The sequence below is a fragment of the Motacilla alba genome, chromosome 23, assembly GCF_015832195.1.
Source record: "Motacilla alba alba isolate MOTALB_02 chromosome 23, Motacilla_alba_V1.0_pri, whole genome shotgun sequence".
In the NCBI taxonomy this organism is placed as follows: Eukaryota; Metazoa; Chordata; class Aves; order Passeriformes; family Motacillidae; genus Motacilla; species Motacilla alba.
In genome coordinates, this window is record NC_052038.1 from 6,157,441 (window position 1) to 6,176,335 (window position 18,895).

Below are 18,895 nucleotides of genomic sequence, written 5' to 3' on the forward strand. Positions count from 1 at the left end.
TGAGAAACACATTTTGGACACTGAAGATGCTCCGAGTGCCACCTGCTGGAATGTGCTCGAGGGGGGCAGTGTGACACTGCCTGTCCCGTGGCAGTGTTCCCTTTTTAGGGATTTGCCTGTAACCCCTGGTGTGGGGAGCCAGGATCACTGGAGGAGGAGCAGCAGAGTCCTTCCCAGGAGTCACCAGGTTCGTTTTACACCATTTGGTTGCCCCTGTGAGTGGGGAGGAATTGCCCCAGGAGGATGGCAGAGCGTTTCCAGGTGTCAGACTTTTGTTTAAGCCATGTGTGGGGAGGCTCCTGATGTTTTCCACGCCAGGATGGAGCTGTTCATTCCTTTCTTCAGCTGCCTTGGCTGTGTAAGGGTTTGGGCACCAGGGCTTTGATGATTTGAGAATTTGAGGATTTCTGGACACCACGTTACCTCCACTGGGCAGAGGCCTGACCGTGTCCTCTGGGTTTCTCCTCCCTCTCCCATTTTTGGTTGGTTTTGTTTTTCAGGAGACCAGTAACAGTCCTTGGGGATGGTGTGGGATGAAAGGTGCAGCCCTTCTCCCTCTCAGCAATCCCCTCCTGCAAACCTCCTGCCAGGAGTCCTTCTCCCCTCCTTGGCAAGTTCCAGTCCCGAGGTCCCTGGTGCTCGCGGGCTGTGTTTGTAGCAGTGACTTTGTGCAGGACTTCCACCTTCAAAGCCACCCCGCAGTGTCCCTTCCTCCTCGGTCCGTGTCCCCGAGGCTTTTGTCCGTCAGCAAATGCCCCTGTTGAGAGTGAGTTAAAGGGCTAAGGAAGCCTCTCTCTCCCTGCAGATCCTCTAGGATTGCTCCAAGAATCTCCCTCTTCTCTTAAGAGAGTCTGTGGCCCCAAGGCACAGGTACCCCCAGCTGAACCCTCCCCTTCCCAGCCTGGGCCATGCCTCTGCTCAGGGTCCTGCAGGATTTCTCAGGCTGGGGGCTCCCAGGAGCACTGAACAGGATCCACCACAGAAGCACAGTCAGAAGTGCCAGGTTCTGGCCCATTCTTTTGTTGCAAATGAGGCCAAGGGCCAGCCCTGCCCAAAAAAGGCCTTTGCAGAAGGGCAGGCAGTGAGTGGGGAGGTTTCTTTATTTGTTCCCCTTTTTGAGAACCACCACTTGAAAAAAGTTCCAGACAGAGCAGCCTTTACTCTCCACAAACTCCAGCCTCACTTCCTCTGCAGAGCTGCAGCCCCTCGTGCTTCCCACTGGTCCCAGGCTCCCTCCCCGGCAGGAGCTGCTGCTCCACGGGGAAGCTGTTGCTCCATGCAAGGAAAATAGGGAGCCACATGTGCACTCCCAGTTCCCTCAGGAGACCAGCTTCTTTCAGCCATGGGTTTTACCAGCCTCATTGTAAACACTTCTTCCCTATATCTGATCTAAATCTCCCCTCCTTTAGCACAAAACCATCACTCCTATCACAGCAGGCCCTGCTAAAAACTCTGTCCCCAGCTTTCCTTCAGGCCCTGCAAGGGGCTCTGAGCTCTTTCTGGAGCCTTCTCCTCTCCAGGTGAGCACCCCCAGCTCCCCCAGCCTGGCTGCAGAGCAGAGGGGCTCCAGTCCCTGGAGCATCTTCATGGCCTTCCCCAGCAGGTCCACCTTGCTCCTGTGCTGATCCAGAAGCTGCTGCTGCCTCCTGGCCCTTTTCCTGGAGAGCTGCAATTCCACTGATGCTACTGGGAGAGCATTCCTGCTGGATCAGCATTTGTGCTGCTCAGAGCAGGGGCAGAGAAATTTTGAGGAAGAAAACTCCTGAGGCTCTCAGGTGCTTGTTGCTGCCTCGTCCCGTGCCTGAAATTGCTCTTTCTGAGCCTGTTTTCGTGCGTGTGACAGGGGGACTGAACTGATCCTCCTGAAAAGCCCGCTGAGATTTGCTGATGGCTCTTTCCATGCCTAAGCGCCCGTAAAGCCACCCAGTGTTCTCGTTTGGCTGCTGCATTGTGCAGCCATGGCCACACAAAGCCATTTCCCCAAACGAAACCGCCGTTTCCTTTCAGTAAAAGTCCCAAAATACATCCCAGTGACACAAGCACGGCAGCGGGGCTCTCGCGCCGCTCCGGGCGCCGCTCGGGCTGCGAGCTCAGGAACCAGCTGGGGAAGGATGGGAGGATAGCAGCCCAAAGCTTTGGAGATGCTCAGGCTCCTCTTCCGCAGCAAGCCAAGGATCCAGGAGGCAAGTGTCTGATAAAATACCTGCTCTGCCTGCCCTGCTGGGCTCTGTCTGTTCTGCAGGACACAAGGAATCAGGGAATTCCTGATCCTTCAGAGTCAGACTTTATCCAGGTTTAATTAAGCACTCTTTTGGAAAAGGCATTTTGGAGGGTATGACTGCTTTCTAAGAAGTGTCTTTCCTAGGTGCTGCCAGATTTTGGGAGTGTTTTGGGACCAGAGCATGTGTTGAAGCAACAGAAATTAAAACAGCTTCTGGTTAGTTGTTGATGAATAGGAAGCGAAATGCCAAGAGCAGAATCTGTTTCGAGCTTTTGCAGGGTGGGTTTTTTTTTCTTGCATTTAGATGTGACGGTCTCAACCGGCAAAGTGACAAAACGCGAGCAAAAACAAACCTGTCTCTTGGCTTCTGGCTTGTAAAATCCTCCCTCAAAAAAAAGGGGGAAAGTAGAAAACGGGACTTGTATTTGGAACTTGGGAAACCCCCTGTTCGTCTGTGCCCAGCCCCTGCTCCGGGGTGACTCAGCCATCTGTGCCCCGCGAAGGTGGCACAGGGAGGTTCAGAACTTGTCTCCTCCTCTGACTGGAGCGACTTCCTGGGCTTTTATTTTCCAGGAGAAGCCAATCTCATCTCCCAGCAGTGCAGGAATCTGGGGAAAATGCCTCTCTGGAGGTTGTGGGTGGCAGCAGGTGCTGGGAGCCCCCAGGAGCAGGGAGGGCTGCACCTGCAGAGATCCGTGCTTGTGGGAATCCAGGCCTCCCACCCCATCCCAGGCAGGGGCTGGGGCCTGGTCTGAAGGAGCCAGGATGGAGCTGCTCTCCCGGTGGGTGGGAGAGATCCCTGGGGTGGGATCTGCTGAGCGTCTTGTGATGACTTTTTGCTCAGGAAGGGGTTCAGCTGTGGCTTTGGCAGATTTGTCACCCTGCTGCTCCTGGAGCAGTGGGACAGTCACCCTCTCCAGCTGCTCCCCCTGCAAGGGCACAGCAGTGCAGAGGAGGAAGGGGAAAAGGTGACTGCAGGGGCCCCTCTGATCTGATTTGGTCCTTCTGGAGCTGAAAATCAGTTAATTCTTAGCTCTAATCTCACTGTTCTCACGCAGCTCCTCCCTTCCTCAGGGCTTGCTTTTCCTTCTCTTCTCCCTCTCAGTAGCTCCTGTCCCACCTCCAGGTCACCCTGAGTTTATCAAATCACATCAATATAAATTTATTTACTGGGACCAACTGCTCTCCTGGAGCCACCACATGGCTCAGAGTCACATCCCGAGGAGCCACGGCTGGTGAGACACCCCCAGTGGCTGTGAACAGCTCACCTGGTCTTGCTGAACAAGTTCTTTGGGAAAACTTTAGCAGACAATCACAGCCCCTCTGTGCTGACGTTTGTCTATTGTCCCACAGGCAAAGTCTGACATCACTTGGATAGAGAAGGACCTCGTGGACTCGGCAGACAAGGTAGGAGAGCTGCATGGGAGGGAGACTCCTCCGTTTCATTTGCATTCCGTCCCGCGCGAGGGCGTGAGCAGAGCTCGCAGGGACCTCTCTGAAAACCAAACCCTTTCCTGCCTGCCGCCCGTGCCAGCCCCTCTCAGCTCCGTGGGACTGCTGCTGCAGAGAGCAGCTATTGCTCACTTGCTCACGTGACATCCTGGACTTGATTTCATCCTCCTCCTCCTTCCTCCCCACACCAACCCCCTTTCCGTGCTGCCATTTGTGTCTCCTGTGGCTTTCTGATCTTGTCCGTGAGCCAGGACGGGCACTTTTGGTTGCGTGGATGTGCAGGGGAGATTTTCTTGCCTTTCTGAGGCTCCTCTCCCACGCTGGTAACACAACATGAAAAATTGTCCGGGTCATAACGAGATTTACCAGCTCCTGCCAGGCCCAGGCACAGGGAGTTTGCTGCTCCCCCACACCGAGAACCTGGAGCTGCTGAGGAATGGGTGCTTCTCTTGGGCAGCACAGGGTGGGCAGGGTCTCTCCCTCCCTGGGCTGTGGCAGAAGGCAGGAGGTGTCTGTGAACCAGGCTCCTGCTGTGCTCAGCAGCTGCAGGTGCTCTTCCCTGCTCTGGCAGCTGCCCCAGCCCTTGGAGCTCAGCTCACCGTGGTGGGGCTGGGCCGGGCTGCCTCGCTGCTGTTCAGTCATTTGTTTCTTTCGTTATCAGTTCTCAAAGAGCACGTAGTGGGGGCAGAGGGGGCAGCACAGTCATAATTTGTCTCTCTGGTTCCATCCTCTGCACTCTCAGGAGAAATTCAGAAATCTGTGCTGACACGGGGCTAGTTCCTTTTGTGTGGGTGTCTTTTGACTCATTTCAAGGGGCTTCTTTCGTACCAGCACCCTCTGGGGTCTTGCTGCAGGAAACGTCTGTCTGTCCTGATGGAAAGGTCAAAGGTGAACAGGTTTGGAGGGGGAAGGAGGCAAAACAAGCCCTCTAAACACCTCTGCTCTGTCCTGCCCAAAATCTTAGCCATGGTGGGTTCAGAAACAAGAAATGCCCTTAAAAACACCTCATGGACCTTCAGGGTGGCTCTCAGATGAATAACTCCAGACTCCACAGCAAGGACTCTTGTGCAGCATGAGGCAAGCGAAGGACTGAATGCCAATCCAGACATTCCTGGACGAATGCCATCGTGGGTGCCCCTCATCCCTGTGCCAGTGGGAGAGCAGAGATATGCAGCTCTCCAAGGTGTCGTCACACTTCTGGGTGGGTTCTTGTGAGATTTTTCTCTTCTGTTTTAGAGAGGAAAGTGGCTTCTCATGATTTCCCCTGTTGTGGAAATACCCAAAGCTCCCAGCCTGACATGAACTTCAGGCAGCGTTAGATGGAAATCACTTTAAGGAGACTCTGTATGATTTCTATCAGTGTCATGTCTGAGCAGGAAACCCGAACCCCAGCAAGGAGCTGTGAGATTATTATTATTTTTTTAAAAGCGAACCTGAAAAAAAAAAAAAAAAAAGCCCCAACCACAAGTGTTGCTGGGGATGGGGAGCGTGAACCTCCCTCGGTGTGACCGAGTCTGGTCCCCACTGCGCATCCGCCGCCGGTGCAGCCACCTGCAGCTCCTGCTCCTGCTGCGGGGAGCCCCGAGCCCCAGCCCCGCTCAGGGCCGCACTTCCCGGGCCGGACCATGGTGATCGGGATGGGACGATGGAGAGGGACCCCAAACTTCCCCGTGTGTGGGCGTTCCTGACGCTCTGGTACAGGAAGCAGCGAGCCAAGCCCTTCAGCCTGCAGCTGCCTGCCCCCAGCCAGCTCGCCAGCCCGGTCAGTACCGCTGCCACCTCCCGCTGCCACCTCACTCTGCTTCCCTTCCTGCCGCTGGCCGATGCTTCCCGTGGATGTTCAGGGCACTCTGGTTTGCTTTTCTTTCTCTGCCTTCTGGGATGGTTTGTTGTGATGACTCTGGAAGAAGCTGGCCTCGGTGGCACACAGGTGGTTTTGTGCTGGAGACTTGTGCGTGCTGCCAGCCAGGCTCTAGGAGCTCGTCACAAGAGTCATGAGCGTTGAATTCCGAGCTGGTGGATGAGTCCATGAGAGAAAATCCTCCCTTGTGTCAGCAAGATACCAAATGGCTTCTCAAAGTGTTTCTGTGGTAGGAGGATCACAGGATGGTCAGGGCTGGAGGGGACCTTAAAGCCCCTCCAGTGCCACCCCTGCCACAGCAGGGACACCTCCCACTATCCCAGGTTGTTCCAAGCCCTGTCCAGCCTGGCCTTGGACATTCCCAGGGATCCAGGGGCAGCCACAGCTTCTCGAGGCGCCCTTGCCAGGGCCTCCTCACCTTCACAGGGAAGAATTCCTTCCTAATGGGTCTCTCCCTGCTGTGGGCTCTCTCCCTGGAGAGCTGAGCTGGCAGGAGGAGCTGAACTTGGCCAGCTCCTGTTCCAGTCTGGAGGTGGGAAGCTGTGGGAAGCTGTTCCTCACAGCAGCTGTCTGCAGGGACTAAGCCTCCAGATGGACCCAGAAGTGCAAAGTGGCTGCTTTAAGCTGGGAGATCATCGGGAACACTAAAATGTTGTTTAAGGGATTATGGGATCTTTCTTGCCTGTGATCACCGAGCCCAGGGAAAGGCAGGATAACGCCAGGGAGCTCCTGTGCCCCTGCCCTGAGCGCCTGAGCAGCACAGGAGAGAGCAGAGCTCCCACCATGGAAACAAAGCACTTCCTAAACTGAGAAAAACCCAGCCTGGAGTGGGGAGGGGAGGGAGCTCGGTGCAGGTGGGCAACCACAGCCATGGGCACAGGAGGATGGGAGTGGGCTGGGCAGGACAGGCAGGGCTGGCACCTGCCTCTGGCTGGCTTTAAAAGCTGCTTTGATGAGGTGGTTCCAGACCAAGTGTCTGAATAAGTCTAGAAAACAAAGTGTAACTTTTTCCCCCAGCTCTTCAAGGGAAAAAAATTAATTGTAGTTCCAGCTTTCTGCAGCCTCTGCTGGCCACAGCTTCCCCAGGGCTGGGGACAGCAGAATTTAATGCATTTTTGGACATAATTGCTGTCCTTTGGGTCCAAAAGTTTTGCTGGGAATAGGAGGTGTTTCAGCATCACCTTAGGGTCTGCGGCTGGGCTGACCCAGATCCCTTGGTGAGTTTATTCTACTTATGCTGATTAAATCTATTTTTTCTTCTTTATTTTTTGAAAGTAAAATAATGTGTTTTAAACAAAACATGTGCCAGAGACCTTGGCTTCCCCTCAATCTTCTTGAAGGCTGGAGTCTGTTAAAGCATCATCTGTATGTGCTGAAGATGCACTAAGACTTATGTTGCAGAGTTGCTCAGATTGCTGAGCAGATGGGCTCCAACATGTCTGATTTTTGCCAGCCCTGGCCCTGTTTTGACAACAGTGCCGTATTTTTTGTGTTGTGGGATTTTTAGTGGCATAAACACTCCTGTTTTTGCTACCAGTGCCTCAAAAAGGAAGGTGCTTCTCAAGCACTCTTCTGAAATGCAGTTCAAAGCAGCTCCTGTGGTTGGGAGGGAGGGCTCTGTATTTACCTGGTCCTCCCTACCCTGACTTATTGATTGCAGATGCTGATACCTGTGACAAGCACCAGCCTTTATGGTTCTCTCCCACGTGGCTCCTGTGAGTCTGGAGCTGCAGTCCTTGCTCCACCATCCCAGCAGGCTGCTTTCCCTTGCTCAGGAGTCCCTGCCAACCGTGTGCCCTCTGTTTCAGGGGGAAGGCGTCGTGCAGGAAATCAACATCACACACCATGTGAAGGAGGGCTCTGAGAAGGCTGATCCCTCACAGTTTGAGCTCCTGAAGGTGCTGGGACAGGGCTCTTTTGGCAAGGTGAGATCACTTCTTCCTATGCGCCATGCCAGGCAAATTATTCTGGTGACGAAAGGAACCATCCCCAACAAAACCACTTTCCTGACTCCCAGGAATGTTCCTGGGCATGTTCCTCCCTTCTCAGAAGTGCTGCTGTGTGCCCCAGGCTGGGTTTGGCTCCTGTTTACGGTCCAGTTTCCCTTCTGTGAAGGAGGAAGGAAGTAGCCTGTAGCTCTTATCTATTTCAATAACCCAGGTCTCTTACAGACCATCTGCTGACACATTAAATCAGCTTGGTGTCAGTCAGTTTCCAGCTGACAGTGGGGGCTTGGACAGGACTGTGTGCTGCTGCCTGGGCAAAGGCAGCAGAGGCTTTGCAGAATCAGAGAAAGGCTGGAAAAGACTTCTGGGATCATCCAGTCCAACCAGTAGCACTGCCAAGCCTACCATTTGCAGGTGGTGTCCTTTTGATGCTGCCTAAAACCAGGTAGAATGAGACAGCAGGGAAGGGTAGGAGATAAAAATCCAGAGTTGATGTGACTGACAAACCAGGAGGCTTCAGTGGAACAGTGAAGCCTCAGTGCCTGCAGTCACAGCTCCCAGGCATCAGCCCCAGCCCCACGGGAGCTGCAGGAGTCAGGAGGTGTGGAAGGCTGGAAAGAAGGAAAGTGCAGCATGAAACTGGGGGGTGAGAGGAGTCCACATACAGCACCTCCCTGGAAACCCCATGGGAAAGCTTGAGCTTCTTAGGGACACACTGGGTTTGCCACCTTGGGAAGCATCCAGCTCCCACTGCCAGTGTTTAGTACTTGGTGAATGTGGTGTTCTTCTGCCTCAGGTTTTCTTGGTGAGAAAAATAACTCCCCCAGACAGCAACCACCTCTATGCCATGAAAGTGCTCAAGAAGGCAACGCTGAAAGGTAGGAAGGAGACTCCTCCTGCAGTGTCTGATCCTCTGTGACTTAAAGAGCACTGGGGAAATGCCACTGCTGGCCCTGGGGTGGGCTGGGTGAAAGAGAAGCATCTTTATCCCAGCAAAACATCCTCCTTTTCTTTTATCTGTTTAAGAGCATCATGATGGAGGTGGGAAAACACCTGGCTCAAGCAGCCTGGTGCTTAAGGCTGGGATGGGGCTGGGCACTGGGGCTGGACACTGGCCAGGACATTTTTCTGTGTCTGAGCTGCTCCTCTCTTCCCACAGTGCGGGACCGACTGAGGACAAAGATAGAAAGGGACATCCTGGCTGATGTCAACCATCCCTTTGTGGTGAAACTCCACTATGGTGAGTGGAGCTCACGGGGGTGCTGGGAGAGGGGCTGCAGCTCCAGCAGGCTCTGGCTGTCTTTAAACACAATCCCCTGAACACACACCCTTTCCTGGAAGGATCTGGGGTCCCACTGCCTGCTCCAGCTAAGGAATGGGGAACTGAGCATGGACTGGGAGAGGAGGTTTAAACATCAAATCTCTGGGATTAAAACATTAAACCATGAGAAACTGAGAAAGCAGAGCTAACTAGCCGAGCTGGAGTTTGGCAGGGTTAATGCTCTGACTCTGGGGAAGGCAAGGACAGCTTTGTTCCTGTAAGGTGACCGGCACCTCTCCTGGGAAAACAGCCCTTTCAGGAGGGTATCACTGGCGGAAAGGGAACCAGACCCTCATAAAATGAGGATTTTCTGCAGTGCCAGAGTGCTGTGGGGAGCTCCCATTTCAGCAGCAGGGATAGGCCATCTCCTTTACCCCATCAGCCCTACCTGCATTTGACCCAGGAACCACGCAGGGCATGTGCCCAGCTGGAGCCGCTGGGATTTAAGTGATTAATGTAACACCACGGAGCCTTCCCTCAGTGCAGGGCTCTGATTCCTGCTCTGGCTTGTGTTTCAGCATTCCAGACAGAGGGGAAGCTGTACCTCATCTTGGATTTCCTCAGAGGAGGTGACCTTTTCACTCGGCTTTCCAAAGAGGTGGGTATGCTCTGGCATCTCGGTGGGCTGCTGCAGCTCAGCTCAGCTGTGCTTAAGGCCTGGAGAAGTAACTGACCCCTGCAGTCCTTGAGAGGGTGAAAACAGCCTCCAGCCTGCTGCTAGTCCAGAGCTGGCACCAGGAGAGGGTGTTGTGGGAGCCCTGTGCTCCAGCAGAAAAGCAGCAGCACAGGTGGCAGGTCCCACCCCTGCAACAGCTTCAGATAAGCATCTCCTAAAGAACAAGAATGAAAAGAAGTCATTTTGGATTACAGTTAAGGAATAAATTGTTCCGTGTGAGGGTGGGGAGGCCCTGGCAGTGCCCAAGGCCAGGTTGGACGGGGCTGGGAGCAACCTGGGACAGTGGGAGGTGTCCCTGCCATGGCAGGGGTGGCACTGGATCCATTAAGGTCCAAGCCATGAACGGTGGGCAAAGTCTGGAAAACTTAGAAAAGGCAGGAGGGAGCAGCACGGATGTGGAAGGTCTTGCCTGGGTGCAGGGGAGCTGCTGGCATTGTAACCCAGCACCTCTCTGCTTTCTGCCCCTGCCTGCAGGTCATGTTCACTGAGGAGGATGTGAAGTTCTACCTGGCAGAGCTGGCACTGGGACTCGACCACTTGCACAGCCTGGGGATCATCTACAGGGACCTCAAGCCAGAGAAGTACGTGTGGCCAGCTGAGGCAGGATCCCAGCCCTGCATCCAGTCCAGCCTGGGGTCCGGGAACAGCTCCCACCTTCCAGAGGGGCTGGAGGGAACCCTGGGGCTGGACACATGGGAGGTGGTGGTGCCAATCCAAGGCTCAGGTCAGTGGTTCCAGCCAGGAGCTGTGTGCCACAGGCTGAGCAGAGAGCCTTGGGCAGCTGGGAGCCTTCAGAGGGAGAAGGGACCAGGCTGGGCCCTGCAGAGCCCACTCCAGCTGGGTTATCCTTGCCTGGGGTATTTGGGGTCAGAGGGGGGTAACCTCTGGGGCCTTTGGTTTGCTGTGAAGCCAGGGGTGTGGAGAGGAGGGAGCTGCTCCTGGTCCCACTCCTGTCTTGGTGGTGGAGCTTAAAGCACTGGGAGAAGGGACAGGTAACTTTGGATTCTGGGAGCCAAAGGATGATCTCAGACCATCCCTGGCTGTGCTTGTTCTCACCAGCCCTTTCCACAGACACTAACAACTTGTTTTTCCACTGCTGCTGCAGCATCCTCTTGGATGAAGAGGGGCACATCAAACTCACAGGTAAGGGGCTCCACCGAGCCTTGGGCTCCAGCAAGGTTGGTTCCTGAAACACAGAGCTGCTTGAAATGTTTGGAGCAGTGTGCTGACAGCTTTCTCTTGCGCAGATTTTGGATTGAGTAAGGAGGCCATAGACCACGAGAAGAAAGCCTACTCCTTCTGTGGCACCGTGGAGTACATGGCCCCGGAGGTGGTCAATCGCCAGGGCCACTCGCACAGTGCTGACTGGTGGTCCTACGGGGTCCTCATGGTGGGTACCCTGCCCAGGACTGGCAATGCCAGCTGCCCCCTCTCTGGAACACCAGACACGGCTCTGTGTGTCCTGCTGACCGGGGGGGCTCCCCACACCCCCAAAACACCCTAAGGGGCTGTCTAGGCCTCCAGCAGGAGCGCTGGTCCCTTGAGGCTGCTGTGCCAGGGGTGCTGGGCTGTGAGGGGGCTGTGGGGTGTGTGGAGGTGTCCGTGGGATGCACGGGGGTCTCTGTGGGGTGTGTGTGGAGTGCGTGGGGGTGTCCGTGTCCACCCCAGCACCGGGCCCTCGCTGTCAGTGCAGATCTGGTGCCACCATCTGGCAGCTGCTGGATCCCAGGGCTCCGGCAGGAGCAGGCGCTGGCCTGGACACGTTCCCAGGCAAACCTCGAGAGCCCAGCTGCTGCTGGGAACTCGCCGTGCCTGTGAGCTCTGTCAGAGCCAGGCTTGGGACCCCTCACAAGCAGGAACGGGCAGTGGCACCTTGCAACCCTGAGCCTTGCTCAGACATGACCCCCCTTCTTCTCTTTCCCTCCCAGTTTGAAATGCTCACGGGGGCACTGCCCTTCCAGGGGAAGGACCGTAAGGAGACGATGACCCTCATCCTCAAGTAAGAGTTTCTCTCTCTTATCTGCACAGTAGGGGTGTTGCAACTGGGGGCTCTTGAAATTCTGTGGCATTATTTGGCAAGTGGTGCCATATCAGCCACCCGTTTCAAGGGTGCAGTGTAAATGCCAGAGAGGTGATTGTGCATTTTGGGGGTGGAGGTACTGCAGTTGCCTTGTGGCTTTTCTTCAAACCTGCAGCTGATTGCATAACTTCCTCCCCAGAGCGAAACTGGGCATGCCACAGTTCCTGAGCACTGAGGCTCAGAGCCTCCTGCGAGCCCTTTTCAAAAGGAATCCAGCCAACAGATTAGGTAAGACCTTTTTTTTTTTTTTTTTTGGTTTCTGAGGTTCTCTGTGACACCTGGCTGTGCTGCCTCCCTGGCTGTCCCCTTGGCTTTGTTGGGGGTTCAGTACAACATGACCCGTGGTGGCTCTTGCAGGGTCTGGGCCAGATGGGGCAGAGGAGATCAAGCGCCACCCTTTCTACTCCACCATCGACTGGAACGTGAGTACCAGAAAGAGCAAATTTCTGCACCACTCAGCACCAGTGACACAGTCCTGGCAGCAGGAACAGCACAGTCCTGATGTTATGGGAGAGCCACCAGCCCCTGTCCCCATCCATTCCAATGACCCTTTCCAAAACCAAAATTCTCTGTCATGTAACTGTCTCATACCTGGGCTGCCTGTCACCTCACTGAGCTGCAGCAAAATGCTGAGACACAGAGTGTCATAAAATCTCTTCCTGGCCCTTATTCCTCACCAGCCTTTGCACCCTTTGGGAGAAGGTGCCTGTGGGAGCCCTTCCAAGCTGTTTTTGCAGCTGGGTTTTGGGTTTTGTGTGTTTTACAGAAGCTGTACCGCAGGGAAATCAAACCCCCTTTCAAGCCTGCAGTGGGCCAGCCAGATGACACCTTTTATTTTGACACAGAGTTCACGTCACGGACACCAAAAGGTTTGTATGACTTGAGGCAAAGCCCAGCTTTCCTGTCAGATGTCACCCTGTGACCCCACACCAGGGAGTATCCGGCATCAGCAAGATAAGGTTTCTGCACAGGGAAGGTTTACCTTGGATATCAGGGAAATTTCTTCTCCCAAAAGGGTTGTCAGTCCCTGGCACGGGCTGCCCAGGGCAGCGGTGGAGTCACCATCCCTGCAGGGGTTTAAAAGTCATGTGAATGTGGCACTTGGGGACATTGGCAGCGCTGGGGGAATTGCTGGACTCGCTGATCTTAGAGGGCTTTTCCAAGCTGGACAATTCCATGATTCTCTGTGGGATGTTAGGGGTAAACTCAGTGCTGCTGGTGTGGATCCTGTCTGAAATAAATTGCAGTGGCTCCTGGGAGCAAGGGGGAGGCTTCTGCTCCTCAGGCCCTTCTCGAGCTGTCTCTCAACTCCTGCTGCAGATTCCCCGGGTGTGCCCCCGAGTGCGGGGGCCCATCAGCTCTTCCGAGGCTTCAGTTTCGTGGCAACCGGGTTAATGGAGGATGGCAAAGTCCACCCTCCCCAGCCTGCCCTGCATTCAGTTGTGCAGGTAAGGAATGGGGACAGAGGAGCAGCTCTTTGGAGGTGCAGGGATGCTCCAGGTGTGCAGGACCTCTGCACCACCTGCAGCCTGAGGCAGTTCTTTTTGGAATTCTTGCCTCCTGTTCTTTCATCACCACTGACTGTCACATTGCGCACAAGCTGTCAGGGCAGTGTGGGGCTGTGGCTTTCCCGTCCCCAGGTGGATCTGTGCTGGCAGAATCTGTAATTCCCGTGGGTTGGGCAACCAAAGGCAAAGGCAGAGTGCTTGGTGCAGGCAGCGTTGGCCCACTAACCTATATCTGCCTTGCTCTCCTCTCCTCCCGCTCCCCGCCAGGAGGAGAAGCTGTGGGATGTAGCAGACAGTCTGACAGCTCTCTCTGTGCTGCAGTTAACTCATCATGCTGCACAAACCCTACCCTGAACCTGTCCTTTGTGCCCTGGCAGCAGCTGCACGGCAAGAACCTCCAGTTCAGCGATGGGTACGTGGTGAAGGAGGCCATCGGCGTCGGCTCCTACTCCGTCTGCAAACGCTGCATCCACAAGGCCACCAACATGGAGTACGCAGTCAAGGTCTGGGACCTGCCCTCCCAGCTGAGCTCCCCTGTTACATCTTTGCCCAGAGCAGCTGTGGCTGCCCCATCCCTGGAAGTATCCAAGGCCAGGTTGGAGCAGCCTGGGATAGTGGAAGGTGTCCCTGCCCCTGGCAGAGAGTGGAACAGGATCCTACATCTAGGATGTAAAAGACAATTTCTGTGCTGCTCTGCAGGTACCTGCACTTCCCTAGGAATAGCAGGGAAGCAGTGTCCTCCTCCCTCAGAGGGAGGAGAGCATCTCATCGTCCTGTGCAAAGCTGTGGCTACATCAGGACTTAACAAAAGACATAAAATTTTGTGGGTTGGGGAGACAGAGCTGATGAAGCAATTTAAGTATTTCTAGAGCTAAAGAGATGAGGAGATGGAGTGGATACAGCACAGGAGCTCTGTAGGGCTCCAAACTCAGCCCGTGTGCTTTGTCCTGGCCCCTTCCCCATCCGTGGTGGCTGCAGTGTGTCCCTACTCTTGCAGGTGATTGACAAGAGCAAGCGAGACCCTTCTGAGGAGATTGAGATCCTGCTGCGGTACGGGCAGCACCCAAACATCATCACCCTGAAAGATGTGAGTGTGGCTCGAGACTCGCCTGTGCTTTGGTTTAGGAAGTGCAGGCTGGCGGGGGCAGAGCTCAGCCCCAGCAGGGACAGCCCAGCGCCCCAGTTCCTCGTGTTGCCGTTTCTCTGTCAGGAGAAGGCTCTTCCCCAGAGGGTGCTGGCACTGCCCAGCTCCCCAGGGAATGGGCACGGCCCCGAGGCTGCCAGAGCTCCAGGAGCCTTTGGACCCTGCTCCCAGGGATGCCCAGGGTGGGACTGTTGGGATGTCTGGGCAGGGACTGGGGCTGGATCAGTGATCCCTGTGGGTCCCTTCCAGGTTGGGATATTCCATGATTCTGGGGTGGGGAAGCATCCCCCGAGCCACCTCTGCTGATCCCTGTCTGCTCCTTGGCGACGGAGTACAAAAGGGAAGCTGTGGAAGCACATTTTGATGACCCCACCCTTGTTTTCTTTGGCAGGTGTACGATGATGGGAAGTACGTGTACCTGGTGACCGAGCTCATGAGGGGAGGGGAGCTGCTGGATAAAATCCTCAGACAGAAATTTTTCTCAGAGAGAGAAGCCAGTTCAGTCCTGCACATGATCTGTAAAACAGTGGAGTATCTGCATTCCCAAGGGGTGAGTGTGGTCACAACTGTTTTCCTGAGAAGCTCCCTGGCATTACACTGTGCTCCCTCTCCTCCAGGGAGTAACTCTGCCCATCGTGACAATTATTTCTTGCTGGTGTCGCCCTCCTGGCAAAGCAGATGTGGGGCCAGAGCAGGGCCTGAGTGACCTCAGGCAGCTTTCAGACCTTTATCTACATGGGGTATGAGCACAGCCCTTTCTTGGCTCCACAGGTGGTTCACAGGGACCTGAAGCCCAGCAATATCCTCTACGTGGATAAATCAGGGAACCCCGAGAGCATCCGAATTTGTGACTTTGGCTTTGCCAAGCAGCTCAGGGCTGACAACGGGCTCCTCATGACCCCCTGTTACACAGCAAACTTCGTGGCACCCGAGGTGAGCACCTCACTGACCTGAGACCCTCCAGCAGTCCCCTTGTCCCTCCCCTAAGCTGTGCTCCCCCTTGGCACAGTGGGTCTGCCTGGCCCCATCTCCATCCCACCCTGGAAGAGGCAATTACAGGAATACCACTTGTAGTAATGAATCTATTTTAAATCCTGATATTTGAGTCCCAGACTTTGCTGTTCTGTCCAGCTCTGGAAGCTTTGCATACGCACTGCACCCAGGTCAAGCCCCTCTTCTGAAATGAGCTCAATGACAGGAAGCAAACACACTTTTTCCCTTTGCTTGTTGTGTTCAGGTCCTGAAACGGCAAGGCTACGACGAGGGCTGTGACATCTGGAGCCTGGGGGTCCTGCTGTACACCATGCTGGCAGGGTAAGGCCGTGGCTGGAGCTGTGACCCCTGTGCCCAGTGTGCTCTGTGGGGACAGCCGTGCCTCTCCTCCTGCCTGGGTCAGTAAATCCAGGGCTCTCTCCTCTCTCCCCAGCTGCACTCCCTTTGCAAATGGTCCCAGTGACACTCCAGAAGAGATCCTGACTCGGATAGGAGGGGGGAAGTTCTCCATCAGCGGGGGCAATTGGGACACTATTTCTGACATGGCCAAGGTAGGGTTTCATATTTGTTGGTGTTGCTGTGAGGCAAATACAGAGCAGGCTGGGGAGGGAACACACAAGAGAGAGAAGAAAACCAGCACTGCAGCTTCTACCCTACACAAGTCCCTCACAGCTCTTGTTTTAGCTCTGGCTGTGATATTTGCATGGAAAACCAACCTTGTGCTTGACCCATGTGGGGTTTGCTCTGTGTTCTACCCCCCGGGCCTGCCAAAAACGTATTTCATACAAAAAGACATTGATGTCTGGGGACTTCAAACTTGGCCTCTGCATTTAAATCCTAATCTGGGGGTGTACACAGGTGGGGTTTTTTGTATTCAAATTATTAAATCTTCTAAAGTCTGACTTTCCAAATGATGCCTGTAGGATCTGGTATCAAAGATGCTCCACGTAGATCCTCACCAGCGTCTCACAGCCAAGCAGGTCCTGCAGCATCCTTGGATAACCCAGAAGGACAGTTTACCCCAGAGCCAGCTCAATCACCAGGACATTCAGCTTGTAAAGGTACAAAATTTGGAGTGGGAAAGCAGGAGGGGAGTTTGGAGAGGTGTGACCAGGGCAGGCAGTACAGGGGTTTTTGGGAGGAAAGAAAGGGGAGATTCTTTAACAGCACGTCAGTGTGGGACGGAGACTTAAAGAAGCAAGAAAGATGGTTCTGGCTTTGTTTGTGGACGTGGCTGCTCTGTCCCCTGTCTTGTAAGGCCATGAGCCTGAAGTAGCTCTCCTGCACCTGAGTGACTCCTGTGTGCCCCTCTGCAGGGCGCCATGGCTGCCACGTACTCGGCACTGAACAGCTCCAAGCCAAGCCCTCAGCTGAAGCCCATCGAATCCTCCATCCTAGCACAGAGGCGGGTGAAGAAGCTCCCCTCCACCACCCTGTGAGGCCCCACGGTGCAGGAGCAGCCCGGATTTTGCACACCTACAGAAGAGGGGGACAGGGGACGGGCAGGGTCTGCACAGGGGCTCCCCCGGGGACTTGCTCTCAAGAGGCCAAGTGCCTTCCTGCTCCTGAAAGACTGGCTCCTCCTCATATGGACTGATCTTTCCTGAGAGAACTTCACTGTAAAACTTTTTTGACGTGTAAATTGTCGATTTATAAAGAAATCCATCTGTGTATATGAGAACTAGAATGTATAACTGATGTCAAGTGGCACTAAAAGCAGCTCTGATTCACCCTTCCCAGTGTAGGACCAGGTATTTGTTGTTGCTACAGCATTTCTTGGAACTGATCCTGTCCAGCTCCACAGCAGCTGTGACTGTGTCACACTTGGGGTTTAGGCTTTGGGGCTTTTCCTCCCTCAAACCTTTGGATGCATTTCCCAAAGCCAGCCCTGCAGACTCCCGGCCACCAGCACTCGTGTCCATGAAGGACCTCCCTCCCCTCCCGTGTGTTTGTTCCATGTAAGGTGGATTCTGCAGCCTCTGTTTCTCCCTCTGTCCCGTGCTCCCCCAGCCCAGCCAGCTGCTCAGATCTCTGAACAAAACACACCACGTTTTTTCCAAGGCCTCCTGCAGATGCTCAGCAGGCCAGGACACCTCCTAGGTTTGGCTCATTCCTTCCCTCTGCTCTCCCATCACTGTGGAGTTTGTCACCTGTGCGGGGGGGGAAATGACAACAGAATCTCCTCCCTGGCAAAGCAGAGGCTTTGAGCTGGCTCTGGCTGCTGCTTTTACCATTTGGGGTTTTCCTTCCCCTCAGCAGGAGCCTCTGAACCAAACCACCCTTTATTTTTTAATTTCACTGTGTTCTCCAGCCGGTGACTCAGGGTTTCTTTCTGACTCTACAATAAACGTGTCGTTCAGGGGCCGTGCCTGTGAGCTGCAGAACCAGCGACCCCCGGCGCTTCCCGAGCCGTCCCCAGGCTGTTCCTCCGTGCTACGCAGGGACAGTGCTCCTTGTCTGCCTTCTGGAAAAGCTGCAGAGCTTTTGATCAGCCCTGAAAACCAGCAGTGCTGCTTAGGGCAGCCTCTCATGCTACCTTCTCTCAGTAGGAGGTGACCAGAAGCAGTCCTGGAATGAGGCAAGAACCAACGGGAATGGGGAATTTCTTACTCTCAGGACACTTCTGTGCTTATAGGAACCAACACTTGGAGAAAACTGTGCTAGAAATAAATACCCACCCCAGTCTGACCTGCACGGAACTGCCAGAGCTCCATGGTTCCATGGTGGCAGTTTCTGAGAGCAGCAGGATTGCTACAAGGGCTGCAAACAGAGCTCAAGGATGTGACTGGAGCCAGCAAAGGTTCTCATGTGAATTTCTGCTACTTTTAGCTGATCATGTCACGAGAGAGGAAACTTGCTTTTTTGTTCAGTCCCAGTTGGCTCTAAAATGGAGAATTCAATAAAAATAATTATGTGAGATGCACAGTGCTCTTCTCCTCTACCCTCATCCAAGCAGGTCCTGTGAGCAGCCAGAGAGAAGCTGAAATAGTCACAATTTCTTTCTCTCTGTATTCCAAGTGCAGCCTGAGTGTCCAGCGCTTCTGAGAGGAGAAGGCCACCTCCAGTCCACAGTGGATTTTCTTACTGGTATTGCCAGCAGCCCCAGCACAGAGGGATTTATTGTTTTGCTGAGATTTGGGGAGGGGGACACTCCACAACCCAAAATGCCTAAATGCCTTCCTTAAAAATACTTGTGGCATGATGTTCCCTACAACTCCACAGTGACTCTCGTGCCAGTGCTGTGCCAGTGGTCGGTACCTGCAAGCAGAGCAATCATCACAAGCACTTATCTGGAGCTGGGCTCAGTCCCTTTGGGTGTTGCAGGAACCTCCACAGATTGTCAGAATGTTCCCTACACTGTGTTTCAAGGGAAGGTCTGGAGTGGTGGATGGTTGGATGCCAGCCCACCGTGGGTGGGTGGGGATCAGTGCTCTTAAACCCTGGGGTTTAGGGGGTCTTAAACCAAATACTGGTCCTGCTTTGGGGGATAACTGGTTATTTGTATGAAATTGCAAATGTTTTCAAATATCAGTCAGGAAAAACATTACAGCCCTTGCTAAATACTCCCTGTGGATGTGCTGGTGTGAGGCCAGCTGGGGACAACTCGGGTGTGGGAACAACTAGGTGCAGATCAGTGTGGGCAGGGGGAGAGCAGCCCTCAGCTGCTGCAGGTTCTGCCTGGCCGTGAGATGA

General features: G+C 54.4%; 1 protein-coding gene across 4 annotated transcripts in view; it reads left to right on the forward strand.

The window, feature by feature from the left end:
• Positions 1-18,121, forward strand: part of RPS6KA1 (ribosomal protein S6 kinase A1) — a 31,159-nt gene extending 13,038 nt beyond the window's left edge. For 2 of the 4 annotated variants that reach the window (XM_038160877.1, XM_038160878.1), the window contains 21 exons: positions 3,575-3,628; positions 7,343-7,459; positions 8,277-8,358; positions 8,640-8,720; positions 9,320-9,399; positions 9,952-10,058; positions 10,583-10,620; positions 10,725-10,867; positions 11,406-11,476; positions 11,697-11,785; positions 11,915-11,979; positions 12,324-12,426; positions 12,878-13,005; positions 13,443-13,568; positions 14,063-14,152; positions 14,601-14,759; positions 14,981-15,142; positions 15,447-15,523; positions 15,636-15,753; positions 16,126-16,263; positions 16,519-18,121. In XM_038160877.1, the coding sequence (XP_038016805.1) occupies positions 3,575-3,628; positions 7,343-7,459; positions 8,277-8,358; positions 8,640-8,720; positions 9,320-9,399; positions 9,952-10,058; positions 10,583-10,620; positions 10,725-10,867; positions 11,406-11,476; positions 11,697-11,785; positions 11,915-11,979; positions 12,324-12,426; positions 12,878-13,005; positions 13,443-13,568; positions 14,063-14,152; positions 14,601-14,759; positions 14,981-15,142; positions 15,447-15,523; positions 15,636-15,753; positions 16,126-16,263; positions 16,519-16,641 (2,151 nt within the window). In that variant the 3' untranslated portion in view covers positions 16,642-18,121. Of the gene's footprint in view, positions 1-2,051; positions 2,184-3,574; positions 3,629-5,163; positions 5,436-7,342; positions 7,460-8,276; positions 8,359-8,639; positions 8,721-9,319; positions 9,400-9,951; positions 10,059-10,582; positions 10,621-10,724; positions 10,868-11,405; positions 11,477-11,696; positions 11,786-11,914; positions 11,980-12,323; positions 12,427-12,877; positions 13,006-13,442; positions 13,569-14,062; positions 14,153-14,600; positions 14,760-14,980; positions 15,143-15,446; positions 15,524-15,635; positions 15,754-16,125; positions 16,264-16,518 lie in introns of those variants that run through there. The other 2 variants (XM_038160881.1, XM_038160879.1) reach the window with 2 other exon arrangements.
• The last annotated feature ends 774 nt before the right edge of the window (positions 18,122-18,895 follow it).